The sequence below is a fragment of the Alosa pseudoharengus genome, unplaced genomic scaffold (assembly GCF_046254945.1).
Source record: "Alosa pseudoharengus isolate Yale_2024_CS ecotype anadromous, Long Island Sound unplaced genomic scaffold, YU_APseudo_1.1 YU_APseudo_1.1_scf_8, whole genome shotgun sequence".
NCBI classification, from domain to species: domain Eukaryota; kingdom Metazoa; phylum Chordata; class Actinopteri; order Clupeiformes; family Clupeidae; genus Alosa; species Alosa pseudoharengus.
In genome coordinates, this window is record NW_027468870.1 from 39,231,293 (window position 1) to 39,258,340 (window position 27,048).

A 27,048-nucleotide genomic window follows, 5' to 3' on the forward strand; every position below is an offset into this window, starting at 1 on the left:
CTCTTCTAATTGAGGTGGTATGGTGGTTCTCTTAAAACAGGTAGCTAATAGCCTTGTAAAACATGTAATGCAGGAGACTTTTCACCTCTGTATAGCTATATGTCTCAGACAACCTGACCTTGCATGACCTGCTTTGACATCTCTGACAAAGTTTGCTAATTCAGAAATGGATGAGTCAGTCTTCTCTGTCTTCCCCTGGTGTTACTGAATTCAGATTGCGATGTGGTCTGTCATCTGACATCTAAAATGGCTGAAGGTTTTACTAGTTGTGACAGAAGTAGTCTTGAGAGCATTTCAACTAGTGCCATTTATTCACAGTAGAGAGAAGACAATACTAACCCAGGAAAAAAAGATAAACTTGCCACCAGATAAGATGTATGTACAATATATACATATTGTTTACCTAAATATATCAAATCAGTGGAATAAGAACAAAACAGCTTTGCTCAACAATGCCACACACCAACTTGCTTCATCTTACACACTCAAAAGCTGACATAATCGTCATCAAACTTGCCAATAAATATGGGCTATAGCCACAGTAACAAATTCTTAGTGCTGTCATGATACAAACAATGTGTAAAAAATGTCAGACTTTCAGAATACCAGAATACAGAATACCAAAACAAAAGAGTTGTGAAATCAGTAACTCTGGAAGATTAAATGTGTGCTTAAGAAAATTATTCATTCATACATGATGTCACAACTCCTAAAACACAAAATAGACCTTACAACACAAACCAATATGGAGATCTACTGTAATATATGATTGATGTGATTGATGACAAAATTGAATGGTCAATATTGAATAGGTGATCAAATCTTTGTGTACTGAATATGACAGTGTTGTAAGTTGTCAGTCCAATAAAGAAGGATTAATACTCCTTGCTGTAGGCCTAACACTTTCTGAAATTGGCTAGCTGGTTTTATTTCCTGCTCCAGCGTGTAGGCTATCATGTTGTTAACTGGTCGCCATGACGGTAATTGTTACACTGACAGGCTCATTGTCATCCCTCGGCGGCAGGTCTGGTGGTGAAACAGTGGCTCTTGGGCTTGTCATGGCTGGTCCTGGCAAAGATAATGTCCTCCAACTATTATTTAGAACTTGTACCAGTCATAGTATGGTGCACTTATGTCATGATGTAGAGCAAATATATAGTCTTGAGTGTAACTTCTCAAACACAGGCACCATTACTAGGTAAATATACACATCGTTTATTGATTCATTTTTTAGATTTTGCCATTTAATGTGCTTGATGGTGTTTTGGACCCCCACCGTTGACTTCAAGGCAGCGCTGTCTTGCCAAACTCTGACCCTAATGCCTCTCAGGTAGCGCTGCCTTGAAGTCGACGGTGGGAGCCCTAAAGACCATGTAGCCTATCATCTAATGCACTGGCCCGTATCCTCAGGGCGTCTGTTCTTACCTGGACTGCCATGTTCTTCTCTGCTCACATCCCCCTCTGCTCCACCAACAGACTCATCCTCGGGATAGTTGATATTTTCCCTTGACTGACTGTTTCGACTATGAAAGGAAAATGCACATTACATCTCTATAGCACATGGAAACCTTTCAGATGTATATACTCCATTCAACTAGTTTACAGTAAAAAACCAGTAAATAACCAGTTTTCTGAAAAGCATACTTACATGCCAAAAAGCATGTCATGTAGGCCTATTGGAGGAAATCATAATGGATTTAGTTAAAGTTACACCTCAGCAGTTTAATTTATCTGAGCTGTTAACTTTCACGTCATGTAATTGACAGCAGTTACGGAAATTGCATGTATATTCATGGGAATTGCATTATACTGCACCATCATTTCACACTTACGTGGGTTGTTGTTACGATTCCTCACAATATACATGAAGAGTAGAACTGTTATTATCGCGGCTATAATCATGCCTCCAATGGCTGCACCAATCACAGCAGGGTAAGCATTGAAAGATGGCATAGCTGGAAGACATAACAGGTTCATCAGCTAAACACAGAACATCAAAGGCCAGAGATCCTTAGAGGAATAGCCCAAAGATCCTTGATTACGATCTCCGCTTTATCCCTCTCTGAATCCCCCCAACATCCCGTATAACTGCCTGCTGCAGATGATACATGATCATACTGCTGTTCATGTCCATGCTCTCCTGATCTCATCATTCAGTGAAGGCCTACTGTATCATCTTTAAACTAGTTCACCAAAATACAGTGAAGATTAGGTACTGGGTAGTCTTACATTAATACAGCCATTTGTTATTAGTTATTAACAATCATGTGTAAACAAATACTAATTGTACCAATGTTCTTGTACATGGTTTATGGACAAAGAGATTAAACTTGAAAGGTTGATAGGGACACCAGAAGAGTTGAAAGGCTAGTGTCATATCAGGCGACAGACAGAACAGATGAGAGAGGTGAGTTTTGGATAGAGCGGAGTGTGTGTGACAAGATGTGTGCTTATGGAAATGTTATGCTGTTCACCTGAATGGATAAAAAAACAAAAAGAGACATTACAGCTTTTATTATCAGATATCATCAGATCTCACCATATATGCATGTTATTTAGAATTGTTATGTTCCAAAGTGATTTATTTACTGTCACACTTTCGTCACACTTTGATATACAGCCCTTTCAACTTATTTTCTATATGGTCTATTTTACCACATAGTGACTAGTTTCAACCCAAGCATGCAGTTATTTCTTATAACATGTCATCTGTCACCTTCCGAACCTGCTCACCTGGTCTTTTTTCCTCTGATGGATGGCCTACAGTGCGGTGATTGACAGCCATGATTCGGACTGCATAAAGGCCAGTCGGATCGAAGCCTCCCATCTTATAGGTGCGAATGCTGGGATCTAGGTTAACTGCCACTTTGAGCCAGGGGGGATCGACGTCCCTCTTTCCCTCGGTCGTTGGTACCCGCCGGCGCTCGATGATGAAGCCAGTGATGTCTCCTTCTGTCTTTATCAGCCAATCTATGTCAACCTCCGTCTGCTGATGGGTGCTGTAGACAATCTTGTTGATGGTGACGTTGGGTGGCATTGGGTATCCTGATTCAATCAAAGAAAATGGAAAACAAGCAGTATTTGAGGTATCCTGATAGCTTGGATTAAATTATTGTGTGTTCCAGTGTAAGAATCGACAGCAGCATTCTTACTCTTCAGTATGTGCTCTTACAAAGTGTAATAGTGTAATTGTTTAGACTTTTAGACCTTTTAATTAGACATTATGCTTACTATACTGAAATACATAATAATAATAATAATAATAATAATAATAATAATAATAATAATAATAATAAGAAGAAGAAGAATAACAAAACCATGTTATGGCCTCCTTACTCTTGACCAGCAGGTGAATGGGAATCTCTGTCCCCCCCACTGCGTTGGTAGCTGAGCACCAGTACTGTCCACTGTCTCTCAGGCCGTCTGTCTCCCTCACCGTGAGGTTGGACCAGGCCGCTGCATGCTGCAGGACGTACTTGGAGGGGGTTTCTATGACGTGCTGCTTCAGGTTGTTGTACCAGGTGATCTCGGTGGCTGGATAGTTTGCCTTCAGTATGCAGGTGAGCTGCACGTCACTCCCCTCATACACAGAGACCATGCTGCGCTGGGTCACCAGCACTGGAGCCTCTGGACAAAAGAGAACAGCGCACATTAAATAATGACAATTGTAACAGAAATGGTCAACTGGAATGTTCTCTTTTTTAAGATCTTGGAAAACAACCTTGGGGTTGTGTAATAGGTTTGTTGTGTGCTGTTTTTACATTTCTCTTTCTAATTATTGCCCTGGTTTGTCTGTGCTGCAGGGCTTACCTAGCTTCAGGACACACTGCTTCCTCTCTGAGAACAGTGGATGCTGAGCGTGACACACAAAGGACTTGCCACTGTAGGTGGCACTGGAGTGCAGCACTAGAATATTGGAGTTCTCCTCAGATTTGCCCTGGGCTTCTCCCATGCTGGAGGCCCACCATAGCAACGCTCTGGGAAACCCCCCCTCCCAGGAGCATGAGAACATCAGGTACTCGTTGTTGCGGGTGGCGTAGGCGTAACACTGGGGTTCCCCTGGAGGATGCCCTAACCAAGCAACGAATTAGATACAAGGTTATAGTACAAGATTAGATCAGGAAGTTGTGTGTAATTTAGTACAATATGATAACTCAACAAGGTAAAGAAAATGGTAACAATCTTTACTAAGTAGAATGTGACACATTGCATCAGTTATAAATTGAATCACTCACATGTCCTGGTGCTGCAGCTTGTTGATCCGGTCAGGGCAACATGGGAGCCATGACACTCAAACACAGAGTTGTTTGCAGTGCCCGGCCCTCTCTGGGTGAGAGTGGCATTAGCGTAGCCCTGCCCATTTGCCCCTGGCAGGAACGGGCTCCAGTGTAGAGAGGCGTGAGGGTATCCCCCTTCCCATGAACACCAGAGGGTCAGATCTGTGTAGTTGTTGGTAGGACGAACTGTACAGGATGGAGATCCATCAGGGGGATCTGTGGGAATAAAATCATTGTCTAACACTGCTTGGTTAAATCTTTGCCATTTATTGAAGACAACAGAATGAAGGTGCTGTGAGCCTCTGAGAAGATGGTTTGGTGAGAGGTCATGCTAGTTACCATAGAAACAGTTGGAACATTGGTAATTGGCAAGCCAGAATGGATCCAGAAAGGGATTTAGTTTATTATTAAGCATTCTAAAACTGGATTAGGCATTTGTACACCACAGGATGAATAAATACACATACACACAAAACTAGTGTTATTGACATATCACTCTGATTGCTAAGCCCATAAAAGTTGTTATTTTTGGAAGGATATATTCCCTCTTGATGCTTGAGGTAACAAAATAGCATCACAAATGTGCATATAAAAAACAAAACTAATTGCCCAATTCCGCATGGAAGCCTGCATTGTGTTATGTGTAGAGCAGCCAATGTATATGTGTGTGTAGAGGCCATGCAAATATTTCCATTGTATTTAACCTCATTTTAATAGCAGGTCTACTGCACTGGACCAAGTTAAGGACAAAACATTCTTTCTCTGAAAAGAAATAGTCATTTTGTTCCTATACAGTTGTAATCCACCCATCAGACAAGACAAGAGAAGAGTTAGGACAAGAGAGGGCCTCTTGGCCTTTCAGTGTTTGTCATGACAGAGTCACAGGCACACTGGCTCTATACCTTAAAGTCTCTGCTGTTAAGTTTCAGTCACATCCTCCAGATGATCCATTGTGGGGGGGCGGGAGAATGAGTGAGCTTTTCCTGCACTTCCGCAGTTTAGCCAGATGTCTGACTGCTTTGTGTGGGATTTCTGTTTGTGTGTGTGTGTGTTTGTGTGTGTGTGTTATGTGGGATTACGACAGAAAGAGCTTAATGGCTTTGAGAGAAAGAAGCCCTGATAGAGACAACATAGACAACCATTAAGGAAAAGAAAGACAGAACACAGAACACAGAAATGAAGAATGAACAACAGAAACTCAAAGTAAGAAACAGAAAGTAGACAATGTATTGGAAGGGTGACTTACAGTAGACCGTGAGGGTGATGGTCTTCTTGGAGCGGGTGTTGAGGTAAGAGTTCTGGGCCAGGCAAGCGTAGTGACCCGTGTGCATGCGCAGGATCCTGGTGATGGTGAAGGTGGGACCCATGTAAACCTGGGAGTTGTTGTAGAACCAGATGTACTGGCTGGGAGGGTTGGAAGGGGCTTGACACAGGAGGGAGACTGTTTCCCTCTCCAGAGCTGAGTAGCCTCGTTCCGTGACAGAGTACGGGGTGACCTCGATGCTAGGCACATCGGGGCCGACTGCAGAGGGAAAATGAATCATGTAAGTCTATGTCCACTGTAAAAATAAGTCTGAACAGTTAGAACTAGCAGAATCATACCGTAATTTCCCAATTATTAACCGAAGTTTATACATTGATTTGGCAAAACTTTTTCAGCTATGAGGTTAATACACAGGAGCAGGCTATCCATGGGAATGTATTTATTTCATTCTTCTTTATGACTAAAGCACGATTTGATTCAGATTCGTTGGGCTATTGGGGCCTCTGGTTAATACACGGGTGCAGTTAATACATGGTTTTGTTTTTTTAATTCGCATAAAACAGTGTCCTGCGGCTTATACACAATACAGCTAATACACCGGAAATTACTGTATTGGAATGGGAGATGAAGAGAACTGTCAGAGCTGCCACTTACAGATAATATCAAGCCAGGTGCGCTCACTCTGGGCCTGGTTCACCTCATTACGCGCCAGGCACCTGTACCATCCGGTGTGGTTGCGGCTAACCCAGGTGATGTTGACCAGGCTGTTGCTCTGTGCCATGATACGGGTGGTGTTGTCTAGTGTGGTTTGCTCCCAAATGTAGTTAACGGGTCCAGTGCCATTCTCAAGGCCACATCGCATCCACATGGATTTGCCTTCTGATGGAGAGGAATCACTCAGGACAATGTATGGCCTTGTCACTGGCACTGGAACGTTAGGGCACAGAAGAAAGAGGTCACTACACACTTCAAAGTGGGCGAAACAGGATGAGTCAAAAGCCCTTTCTGAAAAAGCACCTGCAAACTTTTTGGTCTATATTTGGCTCACTTAGGTCTTCATCAGGTACTCTGTGACCTAAAGGTCACAAGGGTCACCATGGTTTTGTCTGTCAGTTTGAAATATTATTATTTTTCTTTTAAAAAAAACACTCAAAAAGGAGAAACCAAAGTGTGCAGCTTCTTTTTCAGGGCGGTAAAAGGTTTAGAAGAATTAAATTACGTTAACAAACCGTTAACAAAAACCTCACATAGCATACCACAGTCAATTCATATATAACAAGAGAGAAAGGCTACTCGTCACTGACCTAATACATGCAGGTGAATGTAATAATAGTACAGTTTGGCTCCTTGGGCAGTGTCGTACAGAGCCTGACACGTGTACAGCCCTTGTGCAGCAAGGGGAAGCTTGGCAATGGAGATAGAGGCACTCTTCTGAATGATACTCAGCTCTCCCAGCGTTTTGGCTAGTTTCTGCAGCTTGGGGCCCTTGCCAAAGTTGTAGGCCACTGCACGGATGGTTGCGGTTCCTGGCATGGTGAAGCCCCAGATGAAGACGTCTGGGAGCAAGGAGCCACACTCGAGGATCACTCCCTTTTCCACCACGCCATTGGTCCTCGTCTCCATGTACACCACCTCCCCTGGGTCCAGGATCTCCAGACCTGAGGAACGGAGAGCACGTTGGAAGTCCACATACACTGGAGTTTCTCTTTTCTTTTTCTCTCACACAAATACATGTTTGTGCTCATACTAAGCACAAACACATTAGGGTTTGTGTTGATATTTGTTGTGTTTGTGTTTATATTTGTGTGACACAAATATCCGGTTGTGTACTTACTCTTACCATTATTCTTGGCTTCCTTGTACACTGTGTCTTCCCCGGGGTCCAGGACCTCTGAGCCTGAGAGAAGAGTCAAATAGTCAAATGCCCTCTACACTCTTAAAATGAATGTGTTGTCCCTATCTGGACACAGAGATGTGTTAAAAAACAACGCAAGTTGTGTTATTTTCAACAAATATTGTGTAGCAAATAAAAAAAGGAAACAACACAAACTATGTTGTCCCTATCTGGACACAAGCATGTGTTAAAAACAACACGTTGTGTTGTTTTCAACACATTCATTCTAAGTGTGATGTAGTTTAATCTCAATTTCTCTAATTGTCTTTTCATATTTCACTCATAAGTATGTAGAACCAACACATACAACCCTTCAATATTTGGCGCAAGACACATTTCATGTTGTAAGGCAATAGCCAGAGGACATCAATATACAGTTGAACATGCTGTAATTTCTAACACTATAATAAAAACATCTCGACCACTGCAGGAGGCCTCATATGTAAGTAGAGAAACTGGTAAGCTTCTCTTCCAGCTGTAGTTTACATTAGGTCAAAGACTTATTTAACAGGGGGGAGAATGATTAAGCATTCTTCCTTGGCCCTGAAATATGGTCTGTTGTCGAAGGTGGATACGGTATGTCTGGAAACATTTGGGAATCTGGCATAAACTAGTCTCTGCAGCATCATTCGTCATTCTTGAAAAATTAGTACATTTGCTGTTGATAGAAGTATGGATGCATGTAACCTCCCTGCCTGCTACCTCACATAGGGTGCAGTGGTCATGAGCGCTCACGAGGATTAGGGTATCACTGCGTCCAGCCATCGGCGCGGTGTCTTGAATTACGGGGCCACATTAAAGGTAATCACCACGGATAGAGTTCTTCTTGGAATCTTACAGAGGTCAGTCAGAGCTTTTACGCAATCAAGGATGATGGACTGTTCATAACAAATACTGGATGCCTGTACCAGTCTTTTATAATATCAAAATAATATAAAACATATCTAACATCAAAATCAAGACAGAAAGGCTTTAAAAGGATTCCCATGCGTTAACATGAATAGTACTCTGTTATATACGTATATTGAGTAAATTGAAAGAAAGCTTTAACAGAAAGCCCAACGGTAGGTCATCTTGGAGCAGAAAAGTTTTATAGAGCCACATTTGACTGCATTTAGCTGGAAAGTCTTCTATATTCTCACTTCATCTGCAGTTAAAAGTCGTGAAAAAGGTCATCGATGCTACATGTGAATTAACACTAGACGTAACCAAATACAGTCTCACTGGATATGAAGGGAAAAACTTTACCTTGCAAGAGTGGAAGAAGAGTCAAAATAAGGCAGAAATCAATTTGCCCTATAAGTCTTCGCACCATGGTCCCATGACGCTCATGTGTCCAATACTGAGCCCAAGAGAAAATATGCAGCGCTGAGCACGTCAGGATGAAGGAGAGAATATGGGATCTCTGAAGATGAAGGCCCTTGACCGCTTTAGAAGAACACTGCCTACGGCTTTGATGAAACAGAGTGAACTAGGTTGTGGGACTTGTGGCATTTCTCACAACTGATTTGGCCTGAATAATTCATACACACCCTCCCCTCACTTGAATGTGTGGCGCTAGAGATACTTGGTTTTAGATGACGTGACGTCATCTATTATTGAGCATGATGGGGGAAAGGGTATTCTAACATTCCATCACAGAAACAGCAGGAAATGCATACTGATTGCCACAGCAAAACAGGGTCAAAGATTTGCCTGGTGATTACTTGTACAACACGTTCGCCATCTTGTTTCATAGCTTGATGGAGACAAATGAATATCCCCCAACATCTAACATCCAACATCTCCTTCTAAAATCCTAGAGGAGAATATCTAGATTACTTTTGTCTAGACTTGTAAGAAATTATTATTCTAAATGTATTGGTTAACTTGACACTCATGTTGTATCTTAAGCATAAGCAATAAAACTTCCTGAAACCTATTGCGATATGGTTTTCATATATCAGTAGTCACAATGTCAGTATTTCAGAATTTAAATGAATGCTCTGGCTTTTTTTGTGCCATCCAGACTACCTGCCTCTGATGTATGCCTTTGATGTATCCTCACAGATTGAAATAAAGATTTATACACACATACTACATGCATTATTGTGGATTTGTTTTGTTTTGTGGTGTTATGGTTTAGTTTCCTGCACAGAGCCACACTGTGAGGTGAAGTGAGGAAAGCTGATCGGCCATCTACATTCATTCATGAGTATCTCACGTTACGCTCCAGTGTACTGAGTCTATGCACACACACACACACACACACACACACACACACACACACTAGGAAACACTTGCACACGTTAGATAAGACATGGGCAGACTGATTTCAGAGAAACTACGCAATGTTTACTGATTTCAGAGAAACTATGGAATGTTTACTCCATCCTTGACCATGTCTTCACACAGGACGATGCACACATTATAATTTACCATACGAAAAAAACAAACAGGCTTCATTCACAGATAGAGCTGGTAAAGATTATACAAGTATTTGCTATGAAGTAAGCCCATCTGATACTGTCTAAAATATGTGCTCATCCACAAACAATAAAGGTTACTACAAGGCAAATGACAAAAAGCTGAGAAAAATATTTATTTATAAAAATGCATAATAATTTCAAGTAGTACACCATGAATATAGTTTCTCATTTTCTTAGATGTCGATTCTGAAAGAAGTAGAATTTTTAAACAATGTATTGAGCTCTTATCCAAAACGCTCATCAAAAAATGCTCAGGGCATTTAAAGATATATTAACATACACTCTTTTAAAAGAAATTGCCCTGCAGTACTGAAAAGAACATATTTTTCTATATTTCCCTCAAGACATTAATTAGTTATTAATTTTGCATCCTTGGCCAGAGGACAAAATTATGATTTTTTTTATCAATTAAAAAAGTTTGTAGGTTCACACAATCCTTACACTCTCTTATAAAAACTGCAGAAATACTTTACAACCTCCAATAGTGTTTCATGTAGAAAACAGAAAACAAGAAATATCCAATGTGAATGTTTCAGTGTAATGATGAATAGTATTGCCTTCTCTGGGTTTACAGAGTGCATATTTATATGTATTCATGTCTTTTTTCCCTTTTAGAATTTTACAATTGGTTAATCATTAGACAAACTTCCACCAGAGGACTAAATGCATTGATCAGTGATGACTGGACACCTCCTTCATGGTCATTTCAGCTTAACGGTGCCAGGCCTGAAATATTGGCACAGTTCTGACATATATATCTACTTATGTCACCTCCCACACTATTAAAGTCACACTATTAATAAGCACTGATTTCTCTCAGCCATACTTATCTTTTCACATCTGATGGTAGAAAAAACCCCAAACAAAAACCTACAAAAACAATACTATAACAACACTACAGATTATATGGGTACAATTTCTGTACATTCTTTGATATACACATACAAATATAATATAAATAGTATATTATCTAAATAAGATATAAGTAGTATTGACAAAAGACATCCTCATGTTGAAATTATGGCCTTCACTATGTTTTCCTTGGAATGCTCCACTGGTAGGTTTAAGTGTACTGTAGGTTTGAGGAATTCTGCAAATTAGGTCATAAATATTATATATTTATAGAATACATAAAAGTACATTTGCTAACATAATGTGTAAAAGAGTTTGTGCTTAAGAATAGAAAATTGTTTACACATTACCTGCTGTAATGGATAAAGTACTCAAACAAGCATGACTGAGAAAAGCATGTCTGCATACTTGCAATACCAGTAGGTCATGAGACAAAACAACTTGTACTTTCACCCTCAATATGTCTTAGAAAAAGCTTAAGCTACTTTCACATGGAAATTCCATATATAATGGATCACAATGAAAATATCACAAGAAGTCAAAATCACCACAAAATTGCTGGGGTTTCTTAAAAAATTTAAATGACCAAAAATAAACGACAGATTATCTCTGTTAAATTCCCAATATGAACAATGTGTACAAAAGTATGAAAAACAAAACAGGTAGTAAAATATCAAAAATGAAATAGAAATAGAACAAGCATGTGCGCACCTGTTTACATCTGTCTGTCTGTATATATGTGGGGGAGGGAGAGAAAAAGAGAGGGATGCAGAGAGCAGATAAAAGAGAGTGAAAGGAAGGGATACTTCTTGTACACTTACAGGGAAGCTACACCAGGCGGGTAACTGAAGCGCCGCGTTGCCGCTGCGTCTGGCGTAGCGTCCCTGTTACACATACTGCTCCTTAGGGAAGGTGTAGGGGGGGATGTTGCCCGGGGTGGGGTACTTAAAGACAGAGCTCTCGCTGGCGTGCTGGGCACAGGGGTTCTGGGGGAGGAAGGAGAGGGGTGGGTGGATGGGGGGAGAATGCTGCTCCAGAAAGTCCTCTTTGTGACACGCCAAACGATAACTCACATAGTCAGCCGTGTTCGGAAGATCGTCAAAGAATTTTACAGAACTCTGCACAAGAAAAGTAATAATCATAAGTATTTAATATTACATCAGGGATATTTTTTATTTTATTTTATCATTAACTTATCTCTGTGTTGAAACTACACAGAGCTATTCTCAGTAAGTATATGACCGATTAATTGCAATTTTAATCTCAAAATCACAAATACATGTTGGATGCTATTTTATACATTTTGGTTTAATAAACTTTTGGAGTGACTTGATGACAAGTGGCTTACAATTTGCAGACTGAAGTATGAAAATCTAACACTGAAATATTTCCATCTTAGTTATTGAAGACCACATCACCATTAGGGGGCAGTGTTTGGTCATTGCATGTTAGGGCCATGGGGGTAAAGCCTGTGTATTATCCATTACTGAGGCATGAGTAGTCCTTTTCAGCAGTGAGTGAGCCACTGGGCAGTGGTGCATTAGTGCAGAATGCCCATTCACTTAGCAGCAGGCTTACTGAAATGAGATGGGGGTGAGTGTGTGGTAACATACCTGGAAGTCATCATTTCCTCTCTTTTTTGAGGCCTTCTTGTGAGCAGGCGATGAGCTGTTCCTGTTGACAACAAAGACAGCATATCTAGAGAGCTGTAGGGGGGGCGCCGCTCTTCACATCGGATCGCTTTTAGCATCATAATATGAGTCGAACAAAACATGAACTAGATGAAGTGTTCTGGGTCACAACTGTGTTCCCAAAGCTCTTCACATTCATTCTTATGAACAATTTGAACTGGCCTTTTCCTGACAAATGAGTTGAAACCAGGCATACAGTAGGTATATAAAATGGGCAAAACTTCAGGTGACACTATGCCACCACAATGTATGAAGTAACTTGAATGTTACAGGTAACACTATTTTTGTGTCAATGTCTTATAGCTCACATATGTTTACTTAATGTGCTTGAAGAAATAAAGTATATCCTATGTCCACGCATGTGGGCATTCTCATTAAAAGAGTAAGGACTCTAACAGTCACACTCTAGGAGTACACTAGTATAATATACTGAACAAAGAGGTTTGTATAGAGGAAGGAGAGAAATTATAAACACATGGCTAAAAAACCCACCACATCTTAGCCATTATTTCCACAGAACTTACTGGTTACTATCAGTGTTGGAGCTCCGTTTCTGCTGCCGGTTGGCCATGAAAATGGCCAAGACCACAGCGAGGATGATGCCCAGAGCCACCACCCAGCCGAGGACGCTCATCATCCTCTCGGAGGCACTGAGGGGCAGCGGGTTCTCTGTGCGGGGGAGACAGAAGAGCGGTCAGCTCGGCATGGGCTCCTGCGCGCTCCAAGAGCTGTGTGGAGATGTGGCACCATAGTTCAGTTACAGGCTGTGTTGCTGGTGTTGTGGTTAATCAAAAGTATGTAGTCATGTTCCTTCACCCAAATATGTATGCACACACAGACACACATACACACGTACAGACACACACACACACACACACACACACACACACACACACTCACCCAGGCACTTGAGGACATAAGATCAAAAGCGTATATGATTGCATAATATAATTGTACCTATTTTGTGCAGATACTCTGTCCATTATCACTTTTGACAGGGATAATTCAAACCACAAGTATTTATTGTAACTGTCTGCCATGTCACCCCTTAGAAATGGCATTTATGTAATCCTTGCCCGAGGTCATTATGTACATAATGTAAAACAGCAATGGCAGTGCCAGCGAATAAAGAAATCCTTCTTAATCTGTTGGCGTAGAAGTGCTATTGTTTGTTTGTTTGTTTGAAAGGCAACTGTTGAGAGCAAAAATGATTCCAGCCAGACAATAGTCTGTTTCAGAGTAAATACCAGGCTCCCTTTACAAAGCACGTCTGGCGGAAATCTGCTTTGACATCTTTCATTTAGGGCTGGCTTTTCTGAGAATCGCTTTACAAGTATGTTCTGGACGTTTGCAATCACAGCAGAAAAGTATGAAAGAGGCTCAGCGGCCACTTCCCCAAAGGCCAACTCACTGACCCCGAACAGAAAGCAGTGGACAGAGGGGAAAGATTGGACCTACATTATCAGTTGTGCAATGGGCCTCTTGTAACAACATGTGTATGAGTGGATGTTACAGGATGTGTTTATGCCCAGGCTTAGTAATGTGTGGCAAGATCTACTTACTTGGCACTTACATTACAGCCCCTAATTACAGGATTACATAAGTGAAGGTACAGCCATACATGGGTTTTTGTGACAAAATATCTTTACTGGAAGTGTTACTGAGACGTTTCTTCATGCCTGAGAATGCCTTTGCCCTCTTTGGCTGATTGTTTGTAACAGAGCTTAAGACTTCACAACTCTACCATAGTGGTGTTGCCATGGTGAACAGGCACATGGATGTGTGAGGACAACAGATTTCATTATATGTGAGAAAAGTTACAACTACAATGCAGTAGTATAGCATCTTTGCAGCTTGTAACGCATGTATACAAATTATCTAATATATTCTGCACTGTTGTCTAAGATCCAAATGCGTGACTACAATGAAAAAAATGGTGTGATCTGCCTGTTGAGATCCTAAATGGCAACTGCAACGAAGATGACTGAAGAATTTGGGACTTGTTGGTAGAGCCCATAATGAGTTTGGAGGGGGTGGGTATAGGATGCCAGGCACTACTGCTGAGTCTTCTGGAGGTGTCTTGGGCCTAATTCAATGAAACACAGATGAAGGAGGTTGCCTGCTTGATAACCCCAGTGAAATGCTCCCGAAAGCTGCTCTGTTGGTGATATTTTTTGCACACAAAGATTGCTTTGTTGGTAATTTGGTTTTGTTGCCTTGGTTTTTGGTTGGGCATTCAGGATATTGGCAGCGCATGTAGTACAGGAGGGCCTTTACGGATCCTGGGTACAACATGCGGCGTGGTTACGACTGCCGCCAGCCAACTGAGCATTGTTGTTGTGTCCTGCATGTTGTGTAATGTCGGAGTCGCTGATTGGCCACTGTTGGGAAACCCCTACAGCAATGAAACACCTCTTCTGTGTATAGCTGAGATAAGGTCTCTATGTGAGTAAAACTGAAAAATAGTGACTTTCCATGACAAGTTTTATTTGCATTGACAGTGCAGTTCGTCTGGGGAAAAAATGTGCACATAACCATGGTAAATAGTTCTGCTGGCAAACACATGCTAATTCACAGTCAAGTTCCATACATATTACTGATCTCTGGATGTCTTCATAAAATATATTACATTGTGGCAAATGCTAAGCCCCAAGCTCTTATGGCAGAAGCACTAATGAAAAGGAAAACTGGTATGTTGTAGGAGGCATGTGCTACCAGATTATGCATCATTCAAGAGACACATATTAATGGTTTAGATATTCAAGTGATAACATAACTGCAAAATTACTGTCAGAGCCAGAGACACTTAAAACATGGACTTGAGAGCTGTAGCCTAGATTGTGTAAAATAAATGATAGATAACATCATATATAACCCTGTTCTGCATAAGCCACTGTACAACACACCTACTTTCTGTTATCCAGGAGTAAGATTTAGTTTGTAGTGCATTAACTTTGATGTATAATATTACCACATATAAACATTTGTACAAATTATATAGTCCATTGCATTTCATGCTGGCATTTTGTGAACAGTGAATCATTTATGGAATGCAAATTGGATTACCACACATTCTAAAAACTCATAAATTTGTTTTTTTTCTTCACTGAATAATCTGGTGAACTGACTGGGGGGACTGATGTCAATCAACTGCAACATTTTACTATGACGTGAACAGAAAAACACATGCACCCTTGTCCATTTGTGTCCATAACGTTGTCCAGTTAATTATGTAAACATCTTGGGTATGAAGTACTTTGTAAAAAGTTTTGATTGTCAAATTCCTAGAAATTACCTGTCATTACAACAAACTCTTATCAACACAACTTATTTCGTGAATAACCTTGAAAATGTCCACAAACGTCTTATGGAAGAGGGCTGAAATAACTAAATGCACAATTCATTACAGAACCTTTCACATTCGAATGAAAAAATTAAACAGTGAGTGTGCTTGGGAGGATACAATTTTACATTATTATTTACAGTTATGCACTGTATAATTAATGCGAAAATACAACATGAATCATAACATCACGAAATAGCAGTGCAACCAGTACTGAAAGCAGTACATCACCCTGAAGACATTTGACTGATTTAAGGCAGACTACATGTCTGACTATCTGACTACATGTCTGACTATCTGTACTATCACATCAATAGAAACTGAAAAACGGGTTTGATTAGAAATTAGTTGAACACCTGTTGCATGTAAAGAGGCCACAGTCGGGGCTTGTTTGTGTTCACTTTCTTAGAGGCTTCAAATGTAGCAAAGGAGCACATCAATTTGCTGAGACATTAACTTTGTGCAAAATTCATGATTACCCTAGGCTTAAAATATGCAACACTTCAAATGACTGGAATTAATGAAGGCAGTTGAAGTGAAAATCAATATATGATATATATAAAAAAAACAATAACATTTATTTTCAGTCATTTAATTTGGTTCATGTTGCATTAATTGCCATTGTGAGTGTATCTATTTGTCAGTGAAGGAGGAGGAGGTAGGCGCATGAAGAGCAGCACCAGTGACTGTGAGTTGATGAGATTACAGCCTAGGGAATCACTTGCTTATTTTAGACGTACCACTCCTCTTTTGAGATGACAGAGCCATCCGTTTGCGGCACCATGTCAACAGACATTTCCAGTTCAGTTTCATCATAAAAGGCAAAACACTGTTCGCCGTACCCGCAAGCCTCCACCTCGCTCTCTACACTGAACGGGCGGTTCATTTGTTGGGTGTTGTCTTGGCAATGGTGGATGTTTTCAGTGAGACTAATAGGGCTTCCATACATCTCTGCCTTTTTCTCGTCATCAAAGTCATCTGGGCAAATGAGGACCTGAGGTATGGGGGGATAGGGCTGCAAGCTGCCGCCCTTTCGGTAGCTGCTCCCTAACACATGCTTCTTGGTGCTGTAATCGCCCTTGAAGGTGCGCTGTCGTCGATGGAACAAAACTCCGAGGAGAGTGAGGGCCACCACCAGCAGAGAGCCGCCCAGGGCCACCATTCCGATGGCAGTGCCCAGTCCCTGCTGCCCTTGGGTGATCTCGTGAGGAATTACAGGGAATTCTGGGTAGGAGAGACATATGGATGGGGAGCAGGGTGTCAATGTTCAACTACAGGAAGGAACTTCAAAATGAAATAAAAACTCTAAGGAGTTAAGAAAGCGATATCGGGGTAAACAGGGATATGAGGTGGAAGCTTTGGGATCTCAACAACCACTTCAGTACGGATTCTGATTTTCACACATATGCTCCACAGAAAACCAAACATGCAATACCAACAGCAGCCAAACATGCAACACGTGCACCATGACATCCACTGAACACCATGACATCCACTGAACACCATAAGATCCACTGAACACCATGACATCCACTGAAATGTTAAGAACAATTACACCTTGTGCCAGAATTTTGGGTGGTAGCAAAAATAGTCAGGTCTGTAGTAGGCGCACCTTCAGAGCAATCTGCTCTGCCCTCCACCCAGCCCTCACCCACCTGGAAAAAAGAGACTCATATGTGAGATTGCTGTTTATAGACTTCAGTTCTGCATTCAACACCATAATACCACAACAACTCATCTGCAAACTTGACAAACTGGGACTCAGTACCTACCTCTGCAACTGGCTACTGGACTTCCTCTGTCAGAGGCCTCAAGTAGTACGTGTTGGCAACAATACCTCAAGCAGCATCACACTGAGCACAGGGGCCCCCCAAGGCTGCGTGCTCAGTCCGCTGCTCTTCACCCTGCTGACGCATGACTGCACTGCAACCTACAGCAACAATCACATAGTGAAATTTGCTGACGACACAACTCTGGTGGGTCTCATCACCAAGGGCGACGAGACTCAATACAGGTTGGAGGTCGACCATCTGACCACGTGGTGCAGGGACAACAACCTCCTGCTGAACGTCAGCAAGACCAAAGAGATTGTTGTTGACTTCCGGAGAGGTCACACCCAACACCTGCCACTGACCATCGACGGTGCTGTGGTGGAGAGAGCGAGCAGCACCAAATTCCTGGGGGTGCACATCAGTGAAGACCTCTCCTGGACCACCAACACAGCATCACTGGCGAAGAGAGCTCAGCGCCGCCTGTACTTCCTGCGGAAACTCAGGCGAGCAAGTGCTCCACCAGCCATCATGACCACATTCTACCGAGGCACCATTGAGAGCATCCTCTCCAGCTGTATCACTGTGTGGGGCGGAAGCTGCACTGAATACAACAGGAAAGCCCTGCAGCGCATAGTGAACACAGCTGGAAGGATTATTGGTGCTTCACTCCCCTCCCTGAAGGACATTTACACCACCCACCTCACCCGCAAGGCGACCAAAATTGTGAGTGATGCAAGTCACCCCGCTCACAATCTGTTTGATCTACTGCCCTCTGGGAAGAGGTACAGAAGCCTGCGCTCCCGCACTACCAGACTCACCAACAGCTTCATACACCAAGCTGTTAGGATGCTGAACTCTCTCCCTCCTCTCCCCCCTCCACCCTCAGCTACATAACATCCTGGACATTGGACCCACAATGGCCGCCTGCACCACTCCACTTGCACACTTGTACACTTTGCAACTTGTTGTTGTTGTCCTGGAAACACAACACTTCTGCTGCTCTTACATAACTTGCACCACTATGCCACTTTATTTCTTACTTAGGTCAAACAGAACTACCTCAGCCTCTTATTGGCCTGACTTTGCACTAGTATTTTATTTTATTGACTGTCTATGCACAATTTCAACCAAATTTTGCTGCTCTTATTTTTTCATTATATGTGCCCTCTTATTTACTTATTTACTTACTTTTTTGTTTACTTGAATGTTATGTTTGTCTGTGGACTTAAAATTGGTAAAATATGTCTTGTCTCCACCGTGGGATAGTGAGAAACGTAATTTCGATCTCTTTGTATGTCTGGAACATGTGAAGAAATTGACAATAAAGCTGACTTTGACTTTGACTTTGACTTTGAAGCAGCAAAGAGACGATGCTAAGTTTGGGACTGGATGAGGCAGTCTGGACCCAGCTGAGAGCTGGTATAGCAGCATCATCTAATGACCATGTGACGTCACATCTTCCTGTTACTGTAAGTCCACCCACCAAGTGACTACCTAGCGGCTCTCTAAGAGGTCACAAATCTGTGGCTCTGTGTGTCACCCTCTGTCTGTTGCCCTGTGTCCTGCATGGACATGTGCAGCTCATCCCTTGTTGCCATGATATGATAATGATATGATAATGATATGATAATGATATGATATGATATGATATGATATGATAATGATATGATAATGATATGATAATGATATGACAATGGTATGACAATGATATGACAAGACAATGATATGACAATGATAAACTAAATGCACTGATCTTCACCACTTTGAGGGAGAGGACATGATAATGAGTGGCTTAAAGGTAAAGTCCTTGATTATAATAGAGTATAGTTTTCCTCAGATTCAGTTAAATTATCTTCCCGTTCCACTGACAGGATTGATGGTGTGTGCACTAAAAAAGTGGTGATGTTCCTGCACCAGAAAGAGGTGGCTCCTTGATTTGAAATCAAACCATATCAGAGAAAATATGAACCATCCATCCTATCCATATGTGCATGGATAATGAAGTTGTGAGAAAGTGAATAAAGTCACCTTGCTGCACCAAAGGACAGGCTGCTATGGCTCATTTCCCCTTTGGGTGAGTTAAGCTCCACTGTACTGTGCAGCAGTGAGAACAGAGCCTATGAAAATGACACTTCATTGCTTCAGACAGGATCTGTCCTGCAGACATATAAGTGAAACCAAACAAAGATCAAATGAGAATTGATGGATTTGGTTTGGGCTGGGACTGGCGAATCCTGCATGCCTCATGCAAACTCTGGAGGCTTGCTGCCAAAACATGTATTGTGCTTACATGTCCTGCAAATATTGTGCACAGAAGCTCTTTTCAGAGTCTCTTAATCTCAGCATTTCACAGGATTTCAAAGGGCTGCACACACAGGTCTGTTACATGTACACAACTGTGGTGTGAGAACTGACAAGTGTTATAATCTGGTGTTTGACTGTCTTTGCATTAAAGCACATTGAACAATCTGTCAGATGGCAACAGTGTCAACCTACGCATATGATGTACGTATATGCATAACAAATAAGGTAAAATTATACTGTAACATATGATTTGACAAATACATTCATTTACAATACTTTAAGCTGTGGGTGATATATAAAACTGTGTATGTGGATTTCAATCATATTCATACAACACACTGAACCTTTGCTTCAACGGGATATTTATAGGCCTAAGCAAGAATGTTAGTGGAAACAACAGCACATGCACACATAAAATCGATGTTTCAGAGAGAGAGGCAAAGGTGTGGTTCAAAGCTCTAAGTAGGCAGAGCCAAGTTGAAAATAGTGAAAAGTATTGTTGAAGCTGAGCAACAGGATTGGCAAACAATTTGCTTGAGCTGAATGTGACAGACAAGATCAGAATGTAAACAATATCATCTTCTGATTATGGCAATATCATCTTCAGATTATGGCAATATCATCTTCTACAGAAAGTAGGTGTTGGAATAACATATTTGCATAATGTGAGGCTACTGGTGACTATGTGTAGATATATGATGATAAAAGACATCCCAGTGACAAGGAAAGAACCTGATGCATTAAACACAACAGCAGTAGTGACTGGAAGCTTAAATGAGAAAGAGAGAGAGAAAGAGAGAGAGAGATAGAAAGAGAGAGAGAGGGATGGAGAGAGAGAGAGGAGGTATGGGGGGGTGCGAACTATGTTTATGTTGATGAATTTGAACACCTGGAACAATCTGAAAGCAATCTCTTTCTGCAATCTGCAGCTGCCTACAACTTTTGAAGACAATGGTGTGGTATGAAATGTCTCTGCCTGGGCCTAATAAGACTATAATATTTGAACAGAAACAATGTTTTTGTCATTGTTGCATATTTACATCATGGGTGACATTTGTTTGCTGCTGGTTGAGTATTCAGCACATCACCCCCATCCTCAAGAAACTCCACTGGCTGCCAATCAAACAACGCATCAGCTACAAAATCCTCCTCCTCACCTACAAATCACTTCACTCACTGGCACCCAAGTACATCACTGACCTCCTCCACCCGCACACCCAGTCACGGTCCCTGCACTCCACCAGCAAGGACTTACTCTCCACTCCCCGCACCAGACTCAAGACCTTTGGTGACAGGGCTTTCTGTGCAATTGCCCCTACCCTTTGGAACACCCTGCCCCCTCCTATCCGTTCCGCCACTTCTCTGACACAGTTCCAAAAGCACCTCAAAACACACCTCTTCTCTCTTGCCTACCCACCCTAAACCCCCACCCTGCCCCTACCCCCCTACTCCACTCTTGTAAAGCGACCTTGGGTATCTTGAAAGGCGCTATATAAATTGAAGTTATTATTATTATTATTATTATTATTCAATTTAAGGCCCACAAATGACATTTCCTCTTCCGAGATTCATAACAAGTTTGCTCTGCTACTTTGCTAGTGCAAGAAATAAGTAGCATAATGCAGCACTCTCCACAGGCCTGACGTTCTACACAAACTGCCTGCATGGGCAGAATAGACAGAGTTTGTGCCGCCAAACCTGGGGCCCATAATGTGCATCCAGTGAATGTGAAGACATACATGTACTCAAAGACTGCTGTGCAAATAACAGAATGGCATGAGCAGGACAGAGCCCTAATATGGCTATTTACGGAACATGAGCAGGACCCATGTGGATTGTTGTGGAAACACAGAAGAACTCAAATGCCAAAATATCACACACACATACACACTAAACCCCTTTGTAAGAGTTGAAAGCCTAGGTTACTGCAAAACTAAACATGATAGTCTGAAGAAAATCCAACACGCAGGTATTAACACACAAATCACTTAACAATCTGATGTGCATGCCAGAGACAGTAGCAAGCAGCGCTAACATCCAAATATTTATGCTCTGGAGTTTGACAGTTTGTGTTGGCACGGTGTCCTGTCCTATGGGTCAAAGAGGCCGGAGTTATATTTAATCAGCAAAGGCAGCCAAAATCCTTACTGATGCACGATTGATCAGTGAGGATTTGATTACTTAGCAGGATGATCTTTTATTTCTCATATATAGAACTCTTCCGTCTTTTTTCTCTACAGAAAAGCACCCCAGCAGGCTGCCCTTTGAGGATGCCAGGATTCAGCAGCTGGCGCATAAAGAGCAGCACATACTAGCGCAAAAACAAAGAGCCCAAGCGCTATCTGGCCAACGCAGGACGGAGATGAAGCAACGCTGGGCGCATGGACGCAAAGAGAGTGTGCAGGAGTCCCGTGCAGCGCTGGGGCTGGGCTGCTAATGCATGCGTCTCTCACCTCACCTCTGCTCTGCTCTGCTCTGCTCTCCCAGTGGCTTAGCGCCGAGCAGCCCGCTAGAGAGCAACGCGCGCACACTTGAGAGCGCCGGCGAGAGATCTCCCCGCTGTCAGCACACTCAACAGAACATCAAAGCCAGATCATTGTGCTGAGACAAGACCTTTATCTTTGCACGTCGTTCGGACATAATGATTTCCCAACGATTTGCACTACACATGAGAATGTTGGCAGATTCCTGGAGGGACGATAATGAGCTCCTCCTCGGTATCTACCCGAGATGTAAACAGCTTTAATGACAGGAGATGGGCATCTGCCACGGCTATAAAGCACAGCCCATCCAAAGCAGTTGTGCTGACTTTGAGTGGCCTCAGATATTGATATGAGAGACAATGGATGTTTTGTGGGAGCTTATTGCTGCTCAGTGCCTGTCCGGAGGCTGGGAACGCAGGCAGGCATCTCAAGAGGAAGGCACACAGTGTGTGTGTGTGTGTGTGTGCCAGAATACAGCCGACACGTGGGGGCAAACCAGAGTCCCAGAAAAGGGAGAGGGGCTGTGTAAAAGAAAGCCACTTCAGTTCTTGTGAAACGTAACACTGTGGTACGTTTGCCGGGAACAAAGGGGAATTAGATGTATGGCTCTGCGCAATCATGGAACACGAGCCCGTCATTCCGATAGGGCAAGATGCAAATGCCACTGCAATGCAGAAAATGTGTGATGCTATGAAGAGCATGGAGACTCTGGCTCAGATTCTGCGGAGGTCAACCACTGCAGACTTCACACCCATCATACACAGCAGTGGCTGCAATAACGCTGTTATTTAGTTAAGGGGGAAACCTCTGGGGCCAACAAGAAGCATACTGCTGATACTATGTTATTTATTTCATTTATTCGCCTATTTATCCTGCGGGATATCATTTAACCAGGAAGGTCCCTGAGGACTGCAAACACCAAAAATAAAATAAAACATACCAAAACAACTCTTCAAAGTGTTTGTATGGGGAAACATTGAAAAAAACTACTTCACTACTTCTCTGTTACATCAGCCATTTAGAAGAGAGAGAAGACGGCCAGATGTGACATTCATACAGGGCTATCCCCTCTCACCCCTGCGACACGGTCATTCGGTGACAGCATTAGTTTACCAGTCCATGACATGCGGGACTAGACGGCCCTGTCCAGTTGAAGCTCAGCTCGGCCCTGCCAACATCAACACAGACACATGGAGCAAGGAGACTCTAACCACACAAAGCCATCAACAAAGACTACATCGCCATAGTCATGAAGTGGAAAGTATATAGTAGCATGTGATACAGACAAAAACAAACAAAACATTCAAACAAAAAAAGGGCAGAAAAGGTGACAAGATGTCAAGACCACAACAATAATGTCCATGCCACCTATACCCCATGCAAAACAACAATGCTGTCTACTGTCACTTGAAACATATTCTTGGTTTTGTGTCTGACATTAAAATGATACAATACAATTTTATGAAATGCTTTGATGTAATGGCCCAGAAAAAAAAAGTATTAAGCAACAATACAGGGTTACCCTTATTGCATTTAGCATAAAAGATCAAACAGATTTTTTCTGTGTTTACTTGTGTTAATAATTTTAGGTTAATATATTAAGGTTAACATATAGCAGAAAGCAATGTGTTCAGTTGCAATAATCTACCACGTCAGCAACATTCACTGAGGACGCAGGACACAGAACAAGCATGCAGCAGCAGCAGCATACACACTCATACACACTCACAGCAGCAGCATACACACTCACAGCACATACACACTCAGAGCAGCACATACACACTCACAGCAGCAGCATACACACTCACAGCAGCATACACACTCAGAGCAGCACATACACACTCACAGCAGCAGCATACACACTCACAGCAGCATACACACTCAGAGCAGCACATACACAATCACAGCAGCACATACACACTCACAGCACATACACACTCACAGCAGCACATACACACTCACAGCAGCAGCATACACACTCACAGCACATACACACTCACAGCAGCACATACACACTCACAGCACATACACACTCACAGCAGCACATACACACTCACAGCAGCAGCATACACACTCACAGCACATACACACTCACAGCAGCACATACACACTCACAGCACATACACACTCACAGCAGCACATACACACTCACAGCAGCAGCATACACACTCACAGCACATACACACTCACAGCAGCAGCATACACACTCACAGCACATACACACTCACAGCAGCAGCATACACACTCACAGCAGCACATGCTCACACACTCATGCATACTCTCTCAATAGCACATACTCTCTCAATAGCACATGCACACTGTTTCAGCAGCACATACTCTCTTACAGTAATAGCACATGCACACTGTTTCAGCAGCACATACTCTCTTAATAGCACATGCACACTGTTTCAGCAGCACATACTCTCTTAATAGCACATGCACACTGTTTCAGCAGCACATACTCTCTTAATAGCACATGCACACTGTTTCAGCAGCACATGCATACCAGGCAGGCACACAGCACATTTACAGACCAACTTCAAGCGCAGTGCCCTACCAGTGACGTTGACCTCCATAGCGGCTGAGCGGGTTCCGATGCTGTTGGTGGCGTCACACATGTATGTGCCGGCCAGGTCGTAGGTGACCGGCCCTTTAAAGAGCAAAATGTTGTCACGGACCTCCACATTATCAGGAATGGAGCCATTTAAACTGCAGCGGAGGCAAGAGAGATCCCGTCAGGTGAAAAGGGTATGATCAGATGTATCCTTACACATCCAGCATGGCATGGGGAATAGTATGATACTAATAATGCTGAATAGTTTAAAATGCAAACCTTGAACTTTATTATAGCTTTTATTTCAGGGAGCACTGAGAAATACTTACAATCTCCACTGATACAAAGACACGGGTGGGTTCGCATCAGTCTGACAGATTAGCTGAACACTTTCTCGGTTCAGATACCAGTTGCCATCATATCCCTCAATAGTTACCTCTGGCTCATCTGCAAAAAAGCAAAACATCAAATTGACTGCAAGATCAAATCCCTTCAATGCATTGATGTTTCTTTTTAATGTCCTTCATGAATTAAATATACAATTTCCAAAAACAAAAAAAAAAAAAAAAATAAAAAAAAAAAAATAATAAAAAAAAAAAATATATATATATATATATACACAGTATATATAATTGATAATGCTAAATAAGGCAGAACAATAACATCAATTCCCTTACACTGAATGTTGAGGGTCACACTGTCGCTGTATGTCTCGCTGTGGTAAGATGTGATGCACGTGAGCTTCTGGTTGTGGGTCTGCCGCGTGGGAACCATCATGTAATCACTGCGCACTGTGAACGTTCCGTCAGGGTTCCGGATCTCCTGGTTACTGACCTCGCCATCCAGACCAGTGTCCCATGTGATCACACCAGGAGGTTTTCCGTTGGCAGACAAACAAGTGGCCACGGTCATCTTCAGATTGGCTGGTCCAGCCACGATGGTTGGAGTAGATAGGCTCATTTGGATCATAGGGCGAGCTTTCACAAAATGGATGAAATTAAATGAAAATGTAATAGACCAGCTAGTTTAGATTTGAAGTATGTAAGTCTTAAATGTGTTTATCATATCTACATATTCAGATACATACTGCCGTATCTAGGCCATACTAAACATTATGTAAAATATTAAAACCTAGGGGCTGATATTCCATGTTGATGTGAGGTTAAAATTGGGCTAAAACAGCTCCTTCAGCTCAACAGCCAGAGCAAGGCGCTAACAACGCCCACGTCACGCTGGAGAAAAGTGTTTGCTGCATGTGTAAGTGTGAGAGTTTTTTTTTTTTAATCCCCACTCACCATAAACGGTGAGGTTGACGGTGTTCTCGCGGTTGCCAGCTGGGAAGGTGGTGTACTCGCAGATGTAGGCGGCCTCGTCAGTCAGCCGCAGGTTGGAGAAGGTGATGGTGGTGTCCTCCAGGGAGGGCGTCGGCCGGCGCACGGCCGGACTCTTGAAGCGCACGCGCTCCTTGAAGGGCGGCAGCACGGACACGCCCAGAGCAGGGTTGGCGATGGCCACATTCTGCTTGGTGCCGTTGACGAACTTCTGCCAGGTGACCTGGGAGATCTTGACCGGGGGGTCACTGTTCACAAACTGGCAGCTGAGGTCCACCTGAGAGCCAGCATAACCTGAGCGACTGTCCTCCACCTGGACCATCTGAGAATAACCTGAGAAAAGCAGAGAGAGGGGAGGGTGAGAATACAACACCTCACGATACATTTACATAAGATCAGTAGAACATGCAGCTGCGCACATCTGCTCTGTGCAGATCTCATATTGAACTCAATTAGTGCTCCAGTTCACTAACCAGTCAATGAGAAATTGGACGTCTGAGTCACAGAGTATGCAGCAAATTTGTCTCACTTTATACAACCTTTAATGAAAAAATTGCATACAAATACATTAATAGAATCATTCTTCGTGTGCTTACTAAAGGGGGATACAGGCTTTGGGCTTTGTAAAGGGCTTTGAGACTATGGAAATAGTCAATGCTGCTATACAAACAAATCTAATCAAATCAATGTCATTGTAAACAGACCTTTACTACTACAGAAACAGTGAGACAATGTGCCAAAGACATTGTTTATGATTGTGTTAACATCACCAGTCCAGTGTAACACTCTTTATTGACTATATGGGTAAGTGGCCC

At 42.4% G+C, this 27,048-nt stretch overlaps 2 protein-coding genes across 2 annotated transcripts; both read right to left on the reverse strand.

The window, feature by feature from the left end:
* Nucleotides 1-961: 961 nt before the first annotated feature.
* LOC143112739 (V-set and immunoglobulin domain-containing protein 10-like 2) lies at nucleotides 962-8,200 on the reverse strand. Its single transcript, XM_076275005.1, has 13 exons — nucleotides 8,143-8,200; nucleotides 7,382-7,438; nucleotides 6,846-7,199; nucleotides 6,196-6,468; nucleotides 5,524-5,799; nucleotides 4,236-4,493; nucleotides 3,811-4,071; nucleotides 3,337-3,627; nucleotides 2,734-3,045; nucleotides 1,833-1,955; nucleotides 1,649-1,673; nucleotides 1,405-1,523; nucleotides 962-1,065 (listed from the first exon to the last, which is right to left on the reverse strand). Exons 1-13 carry the CDS (start codon nucleotides 8,198-8,200, stop codon nucleotides 962-964), a joined length of 2,511 nt encoding a protein of 836 aa, XP_076131120.1.
* Nucleotides 8,201-16,519: 8,319 nt separating this feature from the next.
* On the reverse strand, nucleotides 16,520-26,579 carry nectin1a (nectin cell adhesion molecule 1a). The gene is made up of 5 exons (XM_076273869.1): nucleotides 26,198-26,579; nucleotides 25,580-25,879; nucleotides 25,232-25,349; nucleotides 24,906-25,057; nucleotides 16,520-17,013 (listed from the first exon to the last, which is right to left on the reverse strand). Exons 1-5 carry the CDS (start codon nucleotides 26,553-26,555, stop codon nucleotides 16,520-16,522), a joined length of 1,422 nt encoding a protein of 473 aa, XP_076129984.1. The 5' UTR covers nucleotides 26,556-26,579.
* Between the last annotated feature and the right edge of the window lie 469 nt (nucleotides 26,580-27,048).

Excerpts from the sequence above, each read along its gene's own strand:
- LOC143112739 (XM_076275005.1), bottom strand. The coding sequence starts at position 8,200 with ATGGCTGGACGCAGTGATACCCTAATCCTCGTGAGCGCTCATGACCAC. Across the intron at positions 3,046-3,336 it reads CATTCACCTGCTGGTCAAGA|GATACCCAATGCCACCCAAC; the intron begins GTAAGGAGGCCA and ends TGATTGAATCAG. Across the intron at positions 1,956-2,733 it reads ATCAGAGGAAAAAAGACCAG|CTATGCCATCTTTCAATGCT; the intron begins GTGAGCAGGTTC and ends TATGTCTTCCAG.
- nectin1a (XM_076273869.1), bottom strand. The coding sequence starts at position 26,555 with ATGGTCCAGGTGGAGGACAGTCGCTCAGGTTATGCTGGCTCTCAGGTG. Across the intron at positions 25,350-25,579 it reads TGTGACCCTCAACATTCAGT|ATGAGCCAGAGGTAACTATT; the intron begins GTAAGGGAATTG and ends GCTTTTTTGCAG. Across the intron at positions 17,014-24,905 it reads TATGGAGGTCAACGTCACTG|AATTCCCTGTAATTCCTCAC; the intron begins GTAGGGCACTGC and ends TCTCCTACCCAG.